We start from the raw sequence: 18,549 nt of genomic DNA, 5'->3' as shown, positions 1-18,549 counted from the left end.
AACAGTATTATAGTGTTTGGTAAACTTTTATGTAAAACAGATGTGAAAAAAAGCCAGTTTTTCAAAGCTGAGTTTTGCAGCTTCTTGTTTTTGGCTTTTTTTTCACCCAAAACTGTGAAAAAAAGCTGAAGCTGAATGTTTACCAAACACAAAAATAGCTCCCAGCTTTTTTCAGAATCACCTCAGTACCAAACCAGGCCTTATTCTCACAGCACAGCAAAATCATTTTTTTTTTCAAAGCACAGTAATACCAAACCAATCCTAACTGTGTTAGTTATAAGCTACCAACTTACTTCATTTATTCTACAAATGCAGGCCTTATATTTCTGGCACATTGCATATATACATCAACGTCAGTCCAATTTTGCCATGAAATTAAACAAGCAAAATTGGGATGTTCATGAAAATCATCACGAGAACTACAGCTACGTACTGTTATTTATTGATCATGAGGTAGGGAAATGCAGCCGCAGGAGCATTACTACTACTACTTCCCACCCCACCAAAGCCGGACGTTGTCCTCTTAACGAACCGACCTTTCATTCTAGGCCGCTTCTCCGCGTTCAGCTTCCTAACTTCGTATCTTATCTTCTTCGAAAACAATCGTGTCCTTCGTTTCTCTCTGTACCTCGAAACTCTTGCTTCTCTTCCCCGGTCATCGCCTCTTCCACTTACACTTCCTGCAGTATCTCCATGTGGTTGAGGAATTCCTGTAGGCCACATACCCTGCAATAACCACATAATACATAACCCTAATTTTTTAACGAAAGGAAAAAAAAACCTAATTAGGTTTTGTAAAAATTTTGCTAGCTTAATAATAGTCTTACTTAAGTAACACAAGGTAGATAGATTATAATTATATAGGCAATCATCCACACAGAGTTAATTAAAAATGTCTAATGGATTTGTTATGCAATTATGAATCATTGAATATAATGTAATCATATGCACATGATTTTTTTTACTCTTTTCAGTATTCAGTTGACAGTAATCACATGCAGAAGAGTACACCTGAGTGATTCAAATGAGTATGCTTGAGTGAGAGAGAGTAGTATTGTTACCATGCAGTCTAGCCATCCGTCGTCAGGGTTGAGTTCCGGTCGAGTTCCGTTCGTCCACGGAGAGCCTTGACTTGCCCAGGCAGTGATGACTGTGTCATAATCTAGCCTCAAACATATCTTCTTCCTCTTCACCCCCGTGAGCAGGACTAGCTTCTCCTCTTCCTCCTTGTCCTCACTTCCCATTTGTACCGGTACAGCTGATGACTTATCGTAATCCAAGTTCCAATCCAAGATAGAAGGATTAAATTCCATCCCTTCAACTTCCTCTTCAACCTTCACTTCTTTACCATCGTCCAATAGCCCCAGGACTCCTTTGATGTCACTACAATCCTCATCTAGTCCCCCTCCAAGGAGGTTCTCCACATCAGCAGCAAACTCCGCGAGCTCCATATCCGTTGGTAGAAACCCTCCCAGTTTGTCCAAGTCATCCTGTACTCCTTCATGATTATCTCCCATATTTCTGATCTCAATCTCTTCATCATCGAGATTAATAGCATCAGTATTGTTCTCAACTTGATCAGTTGATGAAATATTGCAAAGCTTGGCTGCAAAAGGGTCGTAAATTGGAACCCTATAAAGAAGCTGCTCTAGATCTTCATTTTCCTCATCCTCCATTAAATTTGCTTCTTCGCACCCAATTTCCGGAACAAAAGGTAGAGGAGGGTGTAACCCTACTTTCTCTTGCTCCTCTTTGATTGCGAATCCAGGCTTCTTGTTGTGGCGAGGGGTTCGTGCCTTGCGCTTGAACCCCCTGTGCCAAGCCGGTGTAGCTTGGTCTGCAGTCAGCTGCATCGGCTCATTGGCCTTGAAAGATGAACCTTGGAGCCGAACCCTCTCGTGTCTGCTTGCTAACTGGTTCGCCGAGTGCACCGAGGCATCGCATCTTTGGCAAAGAAAAGCATCATCAGCAGCACAAAACCATCGTGCCCGTTTCACCAAACAGCTATCGCAAGCTCGAGCTGTGTTGCCTCCCATTGCATTCGCAGCTTTCTTATCAGTGATCATATTGCAGCAGCAGCAGCAAACTGCAAAGTGTTTGATAAAATTAGCAAGAATCAAACCGATGAACAAGTGCTTTTGTTATAAGTCACAACTGAACTCAGGAGGAATGTTGAGGTGAACAAAGTGCTTTTGTTGTAAGTAGTCACAACTCAAGAACAAGGAATATTAAGGTGGCTTCACATATTTATTTAGGGGCCCAAATGGTTCAATAATTATAGCGTGGGGACTGGGAGAAGAGTGTGAGAGTAAAAGGAAGATCCAGCTTTTACTCTTACCTTCATGCCCCTGCTGTTGTTGTGGTGCTTTGCTACATTAGGAAAAGAGGAGAGGATGTTGCTAAAGCTTCTCGGGACCCACAAGGAGGTAGTATATCACTGCTCATTGGCTAAGCTTCTGAGCTTCATCTTTTTCTCTGAACTCTTATTGGCTGCAAGTCAAATTGGGGGATCCATGTGGGACCAAACTAGGGTTAGGGAAGGCCACAATTGCCCTCTTTTGTGTTTTTTATGTACTGTGTTTTATGGGAGAAAAATGAGAAAGAATATTTTGTTGGTTTGTTTCTATAATTTCATTAATTCATATGAAGACCTTTAAAAACTCGTTTTTGGTCCCCCCCCCCCCTAGGGTTTCTTTCAACTCTCTTGTGGCTCCCATCTCTCACTTTCACCCTAAACCACTATGTGAATGTGATTCTGCTCCAGATGATGAATTTTCTGCGGGACCATCTGCTAAATTCAGGTGTGTTGCTCATTACTTATGTTGGTAAACGAATCTGAGATAAAAACAGTAATAGTACAACTACGAATTAAAGAGTAATTTTAGCACTAACGAGCGGCTATGAGCGCTAAGGAGCAGCTTTAGCACTAACGAGTGGGCTATGAGAACTCCAAATTACAAATCAAGAGATAAATTCCAAAGTATTACCCAAAACCAACCACTTGATCGTGGATTGAATCCATCTTATTGTGTCAAGAAAATTTTCATTGTGACCGAAACACGAGTGAAACACGAGTGGTATACCACGTGTTTTTATATAAGAAATTTTATTTTTTAAGTTATTAACCTTTTGACACATATCCCACTATTTTTATAATGACACATGGTGTATCATCCGGTATTCCCGGCACATTGAAAAATATCTCTATTGTGTCACCGCCCACAATCGTTAGCAGCAAGTTGATTGACTAGGACGCCTTGGGAATGTCTCACACGCACAAGTGCAAAACAATTGAATGGTAATATGGACACATCCACATTTGCTAATTGTGTGTGATTATTTGGTAATAAGAAGATAAATTTTTTCTTTTCAATATTCAGCTGAAAAATTGCTAATCAAGACAAGTTTACAGTTGGTGCGTAAAGCCAGGACGAAATTTCATTAAATTTCTGTGCAAAAAACCAATCTTGGTATGGGCAAGAATGCTGCCAAAGTTGTACAAAACCATAAAAAAAAAAACTGCCCATGCCAGATCCAAACTTTGTTATTGTAGCATCTATGGTTTTTGTACTCTTTATAAAAGCTGAAACTGAACTCAAGTCTCATTTAATCTTTTAAAACTCAACTTGAGCCTCAATTCTCTAGAACTCAAATTGCGGCCACTAAATCCTATAAATTGAGTTTAAGAGAGCATAATTATGAAAGATTGGTATTGATATCACGAGGGAAGAAGAGTGATGGGTTCGACATGTATTAAACAAACTATCCTGCAAGTTTGTCATCCATACGTGATACATAAATCATGTCCAAGAACAATAATAATCGTAGTACAATGTTATTGTCAATTTGACCATGATGGCTTGAAATCTAGGCAACTGATGAAATAGTGGGATCGAATTTGCTTTCGACATCTGTGTGCTCTAAGAAAAGATAGGTGCCACGTTAGCTAGCTTTTGGCTTGGGACAAGAACGAATGGCCAGTACTGGTGAGGGAACTGAACTCCACATACATATGTTCATGGTGGAGATTTGCATGCTGTCTCTAACACACTGCAGGAACAATTTAGACTTAATTGTCAAACAGTTTGGTCTAATGGGCCATTTGATTAAAACTACTCACACAACAACGAAAACAGCCACTACACACTGATACAAACAGTCCATGTTGTGGGTATTTGGGACTGATTCAGTCCCTAATGTGGTCTGTATTACGTTTGGTATGTTGATTATAACAACTCAGGCTTGGTTAAAAGAGCAAAACTCAAATTAAATTAAACAAATAAATAAATAAAAAGAAGCAATATTGAGTTTGAAATTGTGCTATGAAAAGGGGCAGATTTTTGTGGTACAATCTCTGATATTATGTCGCACTAGTATTCCTCTATTCCGTGACATGTGATAAGAAAAATACTAATACTAATGGCGGTGGCTAATACACACAGTTACAAGCCATATTTCCTCATGAAGAAGAAGCAGTCGATGTGATGATCAGATAATCATTGGACATTTTGGATAGAGTTTGGACTGAAATAGTATGTGTAAGTTTTCCTAGTGGGATAGCTCAGCGACCCCAACCCATACCAATTTATAATGGGTTGAGCTCGGGTAGATTTCTGACTTGTGAGCATAATTCCGTTGACACATTTTAGCTGCTAACATTAGTGGGCAGATTAGGGTAATTATGATCCATGGTAGTCTGCACAAACAGAATTTGACATGTGCGTGGAAACTTAAGGAGCCTGAGAATGTTCCAAACAAATGTAACTATTAGGTTACAAGTTAAAACGACACGAATGAAAAGGGGGAGAAGCCTATTACATTGCAAATGTTGCTGCTTTTGACATTTTGTGTCATTTCTTTGGTTGGATTGAGCCTCTAATTGCAGAACATCAATCAAAAGAATAAGAAGTTTACATGGGGAACCTTTAGAACCGGCATTGATTAATTTTATCACAAGAAAAAGTAGAGGGCAAGGGCTACCAACAAGATGTAGTATGAAGATTGAGTAAGCAATCTGCTGTGATTAGGGATATTGGGGCTGTGTGTTCTCGTACGTGTATAAGCACCCATTTCCATGGGTGGATAAGACCATGGTGATGCTGATGGAGGTAAAGATATATATGCGATTACAGGATTAATTAGGAGAGTTTTTTGTTTTTTATTTTTATCAATTAGGAGAATTAACATAATTATTTATGCTTTATCAGTCACATAGCCTGCTTTAAAGGAGAATTAAAATAATTATTTGAGTTAGAGAGCATCATAAGCTTCTTCACTATGTTCAATACAGTAGAAAAGTGAAGAGATCGATAAATAACAAGTGAAATACTCATAGATATTGACCTGAAAACTTGTAAGTGTGATGAGTTATAGTAAGGGATTCTGTAATTCTCCTAAGTTTCTGTTTTGCTTTGCAGCATTGGGGCAGCGATCATCTTGCCGTTGTATGTGAACTGGCTTTTCGTAGATGATAGCAGCAGTACTGAAGTTCCTACTCAAGCTGTGACCCAGGGAGGGTACATACGTTTTGTTCCGTACACGTTTAAATGGTTCGTTTTGAAGTGCTTTTAAAATGGTTGAATAGACTGTTGGTGAAAATGTTTTTAGAACTAATCTTTAGCAAAAATACAAGTGAATCCTCAAAAACAGTTGAAGTGCTTCCTACAAGAAGCACATAACTGATACTTGAGGAAGTACTTCAAGCAATTTTGAAACACAAAAGTTTTCTCTAATACCGTTTTTAGTCATTTTAAAAATATTTTTAAACGAAACCTTTAGGACCTCCATACATATCATAATTTACTTGGTCATCTTTATATTATTGAATGTGGCTTCGGACCCATCGAAATCGAACCGTGCCGGCGAACTCATGGATGGTTAAGCATGTGGACTCAAAAGTTTTTATCAATTGAAAGTGACAGCTTAACCTCAATTAGCCGCCTTTCCAGGCCATATTAGTAGCCCTTAATTATCCTTCAACGACACGCCTCCTCAGACACACACCATACACTAATCCAAACCCACTGTTTTTGTCTCTTCCTATGTTACATGATTCTTGTCTGCCAAGTTGTCTTTCGCTTAAACATTTAGCAAAGCAACTTTTTACATCTGAGAATCGACAATGATTCCGAAGTCATTCCTACTCACCTGAAAATCATAATTTGACGAATCAAATCATAGTTTGACACATATGATTCGTCGTTACTAACTTAATACAAAATGAAAAGGAGGAAACAAAGGTTCAATATATAATAGCTTACTCACACATATTACCACTCTAAGTCATGAGAGTTGGAAAAATCTTGGGACGGCCCCGAAAAGCACAATGAAAACCCAAGAACTCTCTCCGAACATAGGAAACGATAACCTCAAACACCTGCTGCTCAAACATTTCTTGAGCTTTTTATTGTGCAACATGTACTAGATAAACTACTGGTAATTCCTAACTACAAAACTTCATGGACATAACCTGTTCTGGTTTCTGATCAATCCAAGAGAAATCCTGCTGACCAAAATCTGAGTCGAGTGGGGGAAGACATATAACCTCGCCTTTTTTATCGTTGCAAACGGGATAATCAACTATGTCTGTCGTACCATCATCAACAATACCACACATGCCATCAAAGAACTGGTCCAAGCTAGAAAACACGTAATTGTCCTTGCATCCCAAATTCAACTGTTCGACATCTAATGGTGGTAACATTGGAATGGATTCCTCTTCTTCAAAAACTGGTTGCTGCACAGCGCCTTCTCCCCCAGAAACTTCCACACAAGATTCTTCTTTCAACTTTTCGAGTTCAAAACTAAGCGAAGCTGAACCAGATATTTCAAGCACAGATGATGGTGACGGATGGCAAAACGATGAATCCTGACTCTCCTCTGATGAAGGAACGCCCTGAAGCTCATGCTTGGCTCCCTCCATTAATTTCGAACTCTCAAACTCATGCGTATCTGATAATTGAATGTTTCTGCAGCGGCTCTTAATCTTTTGCTGTGACTTTATTGTTTCAAACTCACGCTTCTTTTGCTGATAAGCAGCGGCAGCCTCCTCTGCTGTATTAAAAGTGCCAAGCCATTTTCGAATCCCTTGGAAAGGATCTTGAATCTCCGCTGCATATTTTCCCCATTTTCTACGTCGAACTCCCTTAGGGAGCACTCTATTACATTTCTTAGAGTCATCAAAGCCCATCCTATGACCAATTTTGCCTCCATTGGTCCCTGCAGATGATTCACATTCCGTTTCCACAACCAAAATCTCCGAGACAAAGCGCTTACAATGCTGAAATAGATTTCCCTCAATATCATACTCCTCACCATCTTCACTCGAATAGTCGGTGGCATCAGGATCATTGTATATAATCCGAATTCTCTTCATGTAACCTGCATTCTCTTCCATGGTAGGTTGCTTTTTCTTCAATTTGTTCCAGCTCACATGTTGATTCAAGACTACGGTTTTCATCCCCGGCATTTTGAACTCAAACCCCTAAACCCCCTATACCCAAAAACAAGAAAAAGAAAACAAAAATTCTCTCAAAATATCAAGAAAAACCCAAAACCCTCAAAAACCCGAGTCCAGAAATCGAAACTGAAATCGAAAATTGTATCTGAAAGCCTCAAAGCACTTCACTCCAGAACAACTCCTGCACAAAGTTCATCAACGCAAACAAAAATGACAACAAATCAAAGACCTTAAACCCATCAAAAACCCCTAAAACAAAAAACCCATCAAACAAAATTCCACGAAGCACAAATATTGATGTTCTTTCGTACATTAAATATCATAAAAATTGAAAATTGAAAACACATAATATTAAACACTAGAGTAATAAATTAATAATTAGTAAATAAAACCCACATACCTTTGTGATCTTAATGGCATGCCAAAAACAGATGAAATCTGTTCGTGCATGCAAAAGAGAGACTGATAAGATTTCCAGAGCTTCTTCGGAGCTCCAGTCGATAGATAAAATCTAGACGACATAAATCTTCTGTGCCAACCTCCTCTGTTTTCTCGAAAAAAAAACTTAATTTATGCAAGCAGATAGCAAAACAGGAGAGAATCTGGGGAAATAACACAAGAAATCGGAAACCCAGATCAGAAAAAGATCCCAGAATAAAAAAAAAGCAGAAGATTTGGAATCAACGGCCGAGAAAATTCAAACTTTTTTGTTACCCAAAAGAAAGCCTCAAGAACTTTACAGGAAAGGGAGATAAAATCTACGAAAAATCAAAAGAAATTCGATGGAACCAAAATGGTAATGGGAAAGCTTGATTCTTACTCAAGGTGGTGTGATGATTCTGCTTTCTTGGTGTTATCTCTGAAGAAGAACACACACGAGCCCCAGCCTCTCTCCCTCTACTTTCTCTCTCCTCAGTCCCACCCTCTGTTTTTTTTTTTTTTTGGAGGGACTGAAATGGCAATTTGGGGGAAGAGCCATTTAAGAGGGAGAGAAGAGGACGACGAATTTGGGAAACAGCATGTGTCTGCTTCAGTTTTGCGTCACAATTACAATTCAGCCTTTTCCCTACAGTAGCACAAAAGTGGGGCCTCCACCAATAATAAAGGATTGTTTTGTCATTTTAAACGCTCGTTTTAAGATTGTTTTGGGTATTTCAAGTTTAAATTGAAAATTTAACGAAAAGTTCATGATACTGTTTATTTTAACGGAAAACCACATTTTTATATTAAAAAGTTAAAGGAAATTTTATTTAAATTCATATAATATCTTCCTACAACCAACTTACTCTTTTCACCCATATCAACTTTAATTAAACTATCAATCTCTTTAAACTCATATTTACTATCTAAATTACCCTCACAAACCCAATTCAGTTTGTAGATTTATCCGTACACTCATTTAGAAATAAAAACCCAAAATTTGCAAAGAGAAGTCCATTTCAAGTTAGGACCACGAAAAAGTGGACAAATTCTTAATCCAAACAATATGATCGTCCTTGCAATCATATTGCAAAAGAGCTTGTCGCACTAGTTTAAGGGTTTTTTGGTTTGTTTCAAATGGTCTGAATCTGAATTCTAAATGCTATTGTTTCTTTATTCTGATTTTTCTTCCTGCTTTGGTTTAAGTTGAAGTCGTCTCTCTAGTTGTGACTATCTATCAATTACGTAGAGGATTTAACCAACTACTTTTACGGATGAATATTTATCTTTAGGATGTATTTTGTTGGATGAAACTTCATATCTTTTAGTATGATTTACCGCTTGCATGCAAGGATCAAAATAAAGGTAGGAGGATATATCATATATGTTTGTGATGGTGAGTTGGATCAAAGAGATAATTATTCTCTTCAAAGCTCCCACAGACCCAAGATTTCCAAGCCCTTGGCATTTTCAACTTAAACGATTCATGGTTGTTCCACCCGATATATCATAGGAAATATACTATGATATATTTCCTGGACGATCTCAGCACTATGGCATCTCTCCTGCATATCATTTGATTTGTTTGACCTCAGCACAGTGGCATCTCTCCTGGACGATCTCAGCACTATGGCATCTCCCATTGTTGTTGTTGTTGATTTGTTTGCGCTTTGGTGTTTGTTTGGGTTTATTGATAACTTTAATTGTATTATTAAATTTATCTTGTACTTGATGGTAATTATGTACTAGGATAAAAAAATATAATTAACATTTAAAATTTAAGTTGGGTGTAAAAAGAGATTATATGGGTTCAATTAAAATTTCATGGTACTATTCATTTTACCATTTATTTTATCTTTATCGTTAAAACTAAAAGTTTTTTAGCCATTTTCATTAGTTTTCTTTTTAAATAAACCAAAGTGTTATCTTTTACCACTGTATTTCAATTTCCACGTGTTTACTTGTTTGGAACAGGGGAAGTTGTGAATTGAGGGGAGAAAGTAAGGAGTAGGAATGAGATCACTTATTATGGATTGCAGATTCTGAAATGGAACTAGTATTTTCCTTGGATTTCATATGTGTCATTATACATTTGAGAGATACGTGAAGTAGAATAATGCTCATGATAAATGAATTGAATCAGAATGTTTCAAATATCAATTGGAAAATGTTAAAAGTGCTTCAAATTGAAACATACATTTGAAGTGTTTTTGAAAAAGATACTTGTTGGGCAATTCTTGAAGATAGTACTTTAAGTTGAATATTTTTGTTTTTGAAAAAGCAGAAGCGTTTTGTAATTTTAGTTCTAGTTCTAGCTGTTGGGTGCCATTTTCTATTGCAAAGTAGGCTCAAAAAGATTTTTCAAGAGTGGTAAAGTTATGTGGTCGCCACTGTGGCCACGAGGCAGCTGTGGTGGTGGCAACGACGACAATAGAATAGTGGCGGTAGGACGTTGTGCTACAATGGTGATGGCCTGTTGGGGTATCGGTTTAGGTCATGGCAATCATGGTGGTGGTGGTAAGTATTCTGGGCATGGTCATAGAAAGATAGTGATAGAAGTGGAGATGATCATAGTAAGGTGGTGGTGGTGGTGGAAGTGAGGATAGTGAAAGTCATTACATATTGCATATAGGGTGGTAACCTATACCCAGTGAAGATGTCCAGCGTTGTTTCTTATGTCCTGAACTTGTCCCTAATGAGCTGGTACTTGACCATTGCGTCAATGTTCACAGCGTCAAGAAGTAGAACAGTTACAAAGAGAAGCCCCTAGGGCAAGAATTACAACAAATGTCTCAAGACCAAGCAGCACGAGCCTCACAAGGGAGAAGTGTACCGCCAAGAGAGACACTCATGAGAATTGAAAGTTATAGGATGGGTATTAGTTTAACCTAGAGGGGGTGAATAAGTTCCGATTTAAAAATTCAATTCAATTTTAATTTAATTTCCACATTCACAACACATATCAAGTGTATGTGATAAGCTCATATCTATATATATTTTACATCAAATTCACTTGTCTTTTCTTAGTTAGTTCCTTATATTTTTGAGCTATTTACTTTGTTTTTGTGTTTTGTAGGATTTGTCAAGCAAAGAGGGAAAAAAAAAGTGGAAAAAAAAAAGATAGAAAAAAAGGAAGAAAAGCAAGAAAAAAAGAAGGCTGCTGCGTTAGGGAAGGAAGGAAAAGAAGGAGGAAATCTTGGCATTCTCTTCTTTCGGTTTTATCTTCTCAAACTCATGTCTTTCTTTTGGTTTAATTTGAGAATTATGTGTAACTAATTTTTAGTAGTTAGGGGCTGTTTTGAAGCCCCGAATATGATTGCAATTTTGTTATAACATTTCGTTTGAATTACTTTTATGAATGGATGAAAATTGGTTCACTACTTGTCTCATTGATGAATTCTTTATGTGTTTTTTACGGAGGCATACTTAGTAAGCATATTTAGGATTCTAATGCTATGAATTTGTGTGTGCATGCCCTTGTCGAATGAGGACCTACATATGTTCTAGAGTAGTACTTGTTAATTGCGATTAACATGTGAATCAATTTCTAGGATAACCAAGACAACGCTAGTACTTACGATGCCTTGTGATGACTCAAACTCTTTTCATTCTTAATGATTTCTACTTGTTAAATCTATGAACACACCATTCTAGATTGCATGTTAGGGACTAAGTTAAGTTGAAAACGTCATTCTCTTAACATACTACATAACAAAAAATAATAGGTTGAGTTCTAACATTGAGCCAACTTGAGCATCTTCATCCGAAAATGAAAGGAATTTGAATGAAACATAACATGTTTGCATGATTATTTGGTGGTGGATAGCAATTCCCTTAACTCGTTTTTCTTAATTTCCGAACTACTTAAAATCTGTTTTTGTCCTGTTTTTGTTCGATTTAATTTAAATAGCAAATCAACTCCAAAAATCCCAAAAATTTGTATAAGTGTAGCTCTATGTGTCTAGTGTCTTCATATAAAATTTTGTAGACTTTAGATAAGTGTAAGTCAGTCTAATAATTATTTTTCGGTGACTGGTCAGTAGGGACAGCAACACAGTTTTTGTGACATTTTAAGTAGTTAGATAAAACAATCTTCTGCCGAAAAGACCCTTATTTTCATATGCTACAATTGACAAATCTTAGTGTTAATAAGGAAAATCAATAGGACATTTGTGTGCTACTTTGTAGTATGCTTTTAATCTTATAAGTATGCAGTTAAAAACAATAAATAAAATGTGCACACAAGATGTATGATTTAACGAGACAAAACCCACTACTAGGAAGATACTCGGGCTCCCAAGCCAAAAAAACACTAAGAGAAAAACAAATATTGCTTGGACTCGATTTTACATTATTAGCCCCAGCAATCGAGGTCGTTGAATAAGCAGAATTTTAGACCATTGAAGGACAAAATGGTTGAAATAATTTTCAATTATTATTGAGAAATACTATTGTGATTTTAATCATAATGTTATCTCTTAGTAATATATTAAAGTATTTGAACCTAATATTTGTCTAAATCCCAATTGATTTGAATGATGATGGAATATGGGGATATGCATTAAGGTATGGTATCAGATAACGGCATGCAAAGATATTGGGGATATGTTTTGCATATGTGGTATTGCGTTGGCCACGTGACACATACATAATTAGGACTCCTATGCAAAGTGGTATTTGATGGTAGATGGCATCTCAAGTGATTAGCTGATATTGTAATTAAATTGCATGCATGGTTGCACATGTGTCGTGGGAAAGAAAGCTTTATAGTTTGCATTGGGAGTCTTGGTTATGAATGACAGCTTAATGGGATAAAGCAAAGCTACTGATGGAGTTTTGATGATGATGTAAGAAGCCTAGGTGGGCTAGGCTTCTGATGTGATGTGATAAGCCTAGATAGGTTTTTATCTTGTTTGAAAAGTCACAAACAGTAATATGAAGAATATGCTTTGGCTTCTGACACGAATCAATTTAAGGCCCGCGAATTAGAGTTGCAACTGGACTCTAAGAAATATCATGTCGTGCCAAGCAAAAAGTATGGATGCTATAAGCCTCTAAATACCAAGGTTCTAAAAGACGTTAAGCGTTAGTTGGGCGGCGAGCTGGGGCCTAGCGCCTATGCGGCTAGGCGGGGTCTAGGCGGACTAGGCGGATTTAACTAAATCCATTATATTTCATGTAAATAAGTGTATGTTTATCCTTAAAATATATATAATTTCATCATAAACTACAAAATAGAATGACACATATATTATTAAGTATTGGGACATAATGAAAACATGGGGAATAAGCATATAATGTGTGCTCATTTAAGTATTCGACAAGTCTCTTACAATTTATTGAAAAGTTAAAATGCAAAATGAAAGTTATCTATTTTCTGTCTAAGTGAGTCAATGCCTAGGCGGGTGCCTAGGTAGGCGCCTCAGTAGGTCTATGGGCCCTTTCTTAATTTTCAAATGCCTAGGCATTAATCAGGGCAGTGACCAACCACCTAGCGCCTAGGCAGGGATTTTTAGAATAGTGATAAATACAGAGTTGCAGGCAACATCTAGGGCCCCTCCAATTCAACACACAAATTGCCCTGCGCAAACTCTCGCTCTATGCAAAACCTCTCAACAACCTTGAGATTTTTATTTTCTTTTTCCCGCCGACACATCTTCAATTTGGATAAACAGCATTGTGAAGGCAACCGACGAACATCTTCAGTTTGGATAAACAACATTGTTGCCGTAGAATCAGCCAACCGTGGAGCACCTTTAGTTTGGATAAATAGCACTGCGTCGAGACCGACTGGTTATCTATCCAAGTCTCGGTCGATAAGGATTTTCAAATCCTTATTGGCAGAGGTCATCTCATTAGCCTTCTCGGCGAAGTGAGGTGTTACAGGTTATTACATTCGACATATTGAAAGCCAAATTTGATATTGAACTTCGCAGAACTAGCAGCCTTATCTTATGGCTTTAGAACCCGAAAGCCGAGACGTGTTCCTTCCTCGGCCGCAATCACAAGATCAAGAAGTCAGCAACGCACCCAACACAACATCAACACATTTTACTCCTTTGTCGAGCTCGGCCGACGAGTTGGCACGCTCCGCACACAACCGAATGACTTAGTTAGCTTATTAATTACTCGGTCTGCTCGTCACGTAGGCTTGGTAGTTTTTAGGGTCAACAAATACAAAAAGACTTACAAAACTCATCAACTAGACATGCATACTAACTGGCAGCTTTGTCTTTGCGCTTTGCTACTCGATCTCTCTTCAACCTTCGAGTGGATGTGGCACAACACTAATGCGGCCGTCAATCATTGCCGCCTCGAACTTTGCAGGATACTAACACGATCATGCAGAATGAATGAAATGAAATAAATTTAAAAATCAATCAAGGCACATTTTCGTAATTGATTTCGATTAAAGCACAATGAAAAATCGGTGAACAAAACTAAATTTTTCTTTAAAAGAAACACACGCGGATACAAACTGATTTTTCTATCATAAACCTCACGGGAAAAATATGATTTTTCTTTTAAAAACACAGGCTGCTGAGCGACATGGAAAACAAACTTTCTGCTGTTATATGAATGACGATGCTTTCAGTGCATGGTGCTGCATCAAATGCAAACTACAATACATGCCTTCTGAGCATGCAGCTAGCAATATATAAGAATATATATGTATTCTAAAACATGCAGCAAAAACCAAAACCCAAACGCATGTTCTAATACATGCAACAGCAAAAATTATGATATGATGATGACTTGTAAAAAACCTAACGCTTGCAGCAATACTCTGAAAAAACAATGAAGAAAATATGATTTTCTTTTCTTCCTAATGCATGGCTGCCGACTAACATAATAAGGAAGCTGCAAAAATCTCTTTTACCAGTGCATATATATGACCGCAATTGAAAAGCAGAATCTGTATATTAAAAGCATGCGGCAGCAGCAGATAAAACCCTAATCTAATGCATCTATAAATAGGCTGCAGTAGGAGAAGTCAACACGACTTAAAAACTCTAGAAGATTAAGATGAAAAAGGAAGAAATATGACTAGCAAACTAATTCCAGATTATCACCACGTTTTTCTCAGCATGTGATAGACATCAAATAAGCTCCAAGTTTTAATCAGATAAAACTTATTTAGCTAACAATATCTTCCAATTAGCCACAACAACCAAATGGGTTGTTAGTTAAGTCCAAACTAAAATAACCAAATTAATCAGTTCGTATGCAGCCAAAAACTAAATGAATTTGAACCAAAACAAACCTAACTATATGTAATATACATGTATATGCATGACAAACTTACCTGAGTGGATCTCTTGAAACGCTTATTATTTTTGTGATCGAAAGCACGAGAGACATACGCAATTACAATTGAAACATGTACTAATCTAAAACATTACAGACTCAGACGTTTTGTTTAGGAATTGCTAATGTTACTCTAACACAGATGTTTAGTTCTAGCTAACGCATCAGCAACAAAATTAACTTCTCAATACATGTGACTGAAATATTATATTCTGGAAGTTGCAAGCAGTCCTCTGAATATTGAATACCAAGGTAGTGAGATGCTAAGAGTAAAACATGTCCCGTTAATTGCATCAATGAGAATCTTCGAATCACCTTCCACCACCAGACTACTAACTCCAAGTGAAAGGGCAGCATGCCATCAAAATATGCTATTACGCTAGGAGAGGTCCAACCCGGTTCAAATAAAGTCACTTGAGGAATTAGTGGCATAGCTGTATTTGTTTTGAGATCCTAAAGATTACGACTAAATTTGGCATTGGTTTTTCTGTAGGGAAGCAAAACGCTAACCGAAAATGTAACACCACTGTGAAAATGCCAGAGCGGCCTTCGGGTGAACGGTCTTCTGCTTTACATCCTTTGTTTTTCGCTCTTGAGATTCATACCTTTTTTTATCTACATTTAATTGATGTGCCAAACTTAGTGATGGTTCCATATAAATTAGGCAGAGGCTAAAGAAAGTTGATAAAGTAGCGAACTAGTTACATCGCAGGTGGTCCTTCAGGGTTGCGGAACTATTAGATTTTGCTCTCCATATCGATCGATGTTGCATTCGCCGTGCAATTCCGTTTAAAGTTCAGTTAGAGTGATGATGTGACACGCATGTTAAAAATTGACTTATGATGTAATCTTAATAACGCATTGAATAAGATGTGACAAAGTTCAAAAGTTTATAATGTATTATATGTAGGGCATGAATTCTTGACAATTTTTTGTTCGTTGTTAAGATTATTGCATGTGATAAAGTAACTATATCCATAGGCCCATCTGGATGTAAGCTTGTGTGTCATTCTCTTTGCTTACCTAGCCCCAGAAAAACGAATGAAAATGATTAATTGCTAATTCCCAGATTGTAATTCCAAACTAAGATTTTATGCATGGTTATGTATCAGAAGAATTGTGAGGAAAGAAGAGGAAACCCGGAGGTGGAAAAAAAAAAAACTCAGATTTTGGGTCGTCACCAAGAAATGTATTTTCGATGAGAAAAATATGAATTTGGGTTTTTTTGGGAGAGGGGGGGGGTGGTTGGGTATTTGGGTATTTGGGTCTTGCATCCACCCCATATGAATAAGAAGTGCAAGTGGGAAGAGGGCCAACAAGCTGTAGCAACACATGAAGGGGGGATTGGCGGGCTCGCGCGTTAGAAGTAACAGGGACGAAGAATTTGCTGTGGGCGGGCTCACAACAAGTTGAGATTGGCGAGCTGTTGTCCTACAATATTTGTCACGCCTCCTGATAATAATAAAGATTCAACAGCTCAAATTTGAATCCAACAATCACAACAGTATTATTAATTAATGAAAATCATATCTCACACCAAAACTCTATAAATCTCCATCCATTTGTTTACTAATAAAAAAAAAAAAACAATTTTCTCATATTTGACTACCAAAAGTTCCATTTTTCGGAATTTGAATTTTTTACATGACAATGTTTGTCAAAAAAAAAAAAAAAAAACATGATAGATTATACAAAAACTAATTCCAAAATTGTTAGCAAAGAAAAAACACATTCAGAGAAATACAAAATTTTAACAAATTATAGAGTTGAGGGTGGAAATGATAGGTCCCTTATCGTTAGAGGACTGAACTGATTAACCTCATACGTATATATGAATTGTTAAAAATACAAAGCTAAATTTTAAGATTTTTCATTCTTGGGTTGAAGATAGCCTAATAAAAGCGAAGATTTTTAGAGTGATGTCAACTCATCATCACTAAGAAACGAAAATATTGCAATATATATGCATTTCCATGCAACTACGTGCATGTTCCTTGCTCCTCATTGGATTTGAATCCCATCCGGATCCCCTTTAGGATCCTCACATTCTATCCGTTCATCATATATCATGCCAAAAATCATTTTGAAGTTTTTAGTTAAAATTAAATATAAACAATATCTAATGAAAACTGACTGCATAATGTACAATGAACGGATAGAATGTGAGGATACTCATCCCTCCTTGTTGGTTGCGGGTTTGCTGTCCTTATTTTGACGTCTCGTTTGTGTCTCATTCAGATTGAAAATTAACAATATGGGGTAGTGCACAGACGGGAGGAGTTTATGCTTGTGTATTTTTATCTTTTATTTTATTTGAAGTTTTGTATTTTAATAGATTGAGAGTTAACAGCGTTGATTTTTAAGTTAAATAAATGGACACATGTCAACCAACTAAGAAGAACACATAAACGAGACACTAAAACAGGTACCGCAGACCCGCAGCCTCTTCGTTGCTTTCTTTGGTATCTTCATGAATTAGTCTCATCTATTATTTTTTACTTTAGCTAGGATTGTTAATTAATTAAGGCTGAGAGTCTTGGTTTCGTGAGTTGTCGGTGCAACAAATTAACTTCAAAGACACCGGCAGAAAAAGTTCTTTGGTCAGTAGTCCACCTTTCGAGAAACTATGGCAATTTAGGCAAAAGACTAAATTAATTAAGAAGCAGATTTGAACATCATTTCTAAACGTCCCAATCAAGTTTCGCATTCACCATCGATTCAACTGTTTGAAACTGCCCAAAAATTCAACTTTCTATTTGACGAATAACAATATTATTTTTCTGAACAAGGACGAATAACAATTTAATTAAAAAGAAGAGGAGGCTTTGTATCCACCCACCTCTCAAATTTGTAATTGTCTTTATTATTTATTTAAGAGATTCGCCTTTTTAAACAAAGAAGTACAAGAACAGTAAAAGATTCATTTGACTGAGTCGTTTTTTAAGTTATTTTAGTTACTTATAGTCAATAGACTTTGGTTGATTATGTCTAGTAATGAACTTTGTATCTATTATTATTCAAATTAGGGTTATTTTTCGCAAATAGTTGAAAACACTTCACAATTAAAATTTATGTCAACAATTTTAGTTTTATCAATTCTTTCATTGAATACACTTCACCTCTCAAAACCCAAAAACTCCCACAACCACCCACCCTACCGTCGCCGGTGGCTTTCTTTCTGATCAACCGAAGACAAGAGCGCTTCCTTGATATTATAATTGAAGGAGCCATATTCTCCTGCATGTATTGTTGTTTTCAAGTATATGAATTGAAATTGTGTGCCACTCATCACATTATTCCTAATTACTCAAGCAATCGCTTTTTGCTTTTTTGTTGTCCATCTTCTTTGCTATAATTACGTT

General features: G+C 37.0%; 2 protein-coding genes across 2 annotated transcripts; both read right to left on the bottom strand.

The window, feature by feature from the left end:
- Nucleotides 1-237: 237 nt before the first annotated feature.
- LOC137713933 (zinc finger protein CONSTANS-LIKE 6-like) lies at nt 238-2,541 on the bottom strand. Its single transcript, XM_068453294.1, has 2 exons — nt 1,062-2,541; nt 238-726 (listed from the first exon to the last, which is right to left on the bottom strand). Exons 1-2 carry the CDS (start codon nt 2,064-2,066, stop codon nt 436-438), a joined length of 1,296 nt encoding a protein of 431 aa, XP_068309395.1. The 5' UTR covers nt 2,067-2,541; the 3' UTR covers nt 238-435.
- Nucleotides 2,542-6,014: 3,473 nt separating this feature from the next.
- On the bottom strand, nt 6,015-8,397 carry LOC137713676 (ethylene-responsive transcription factor ERF118-like). Its single transcript, XM_068453008.1, has 3 exons — nt 8,280-8,397; nt 7,860-8,061; nt 6,015-7,640 (listed from the first exon to the last, which is right to left on the bottom strand). The coding sequence occupies exon 3, from the start codon at nt 7,466-7,468 to the stop codon at nt 6,443-6,445; it is 1,026 nt and encodes a 341-aa protein (XP_068309109.1). The 5' UTR covers nt 7,469-7,640; nt 7,860-8,061; nt 8,280-8,397; the 3' UTR covers nt 6,015-6,442.
- Between the last annotated feature and the right edge of the window lie 10,152 nt (nt 8,398-18,549).

Source organism: Pyrus communis, chromosome 13 (genome assembly GCF_963583255.1).
Source record: "Pyrus communis chromosome 13, drPyrComm1.1, whole genome shotgun sequence".
Classification (NCBI taxonomy): domain Eukaryota; kingdom Viridiplantae; phylum Streptophyta; class Magnoliopsida; order Rosales; family Rosaceae; genus Pyrus; species Pyrus communis.
Note: the sequence above shows the minus strand (reverse complement) of the source record. Positions and strands in the feature narration are given on the sequence as shown.

Coding starts and splice junctions, on each gene's coding strand:
- LOC137713933 (XM_068453294.1), bottom strand. CDS start 2,066: ATGATCACTGATAAGAAAGCTGCGAATGCAATGGGAGGCAACACAGCT. Junction 727..1,061: donor ACGGATGGCTAGACTGCATG/GTAACAATACTA, acceptor TGGTTATTGCAG/GGTATGTGGCCTACAGGAAT.
- LOC137713676 (XM_068453008.1), bottom strand. CDS start 7,468: ATGCCGGGGATGAAAACCGTAGTCTTGAATCAACATGTGAGCTGGAAC.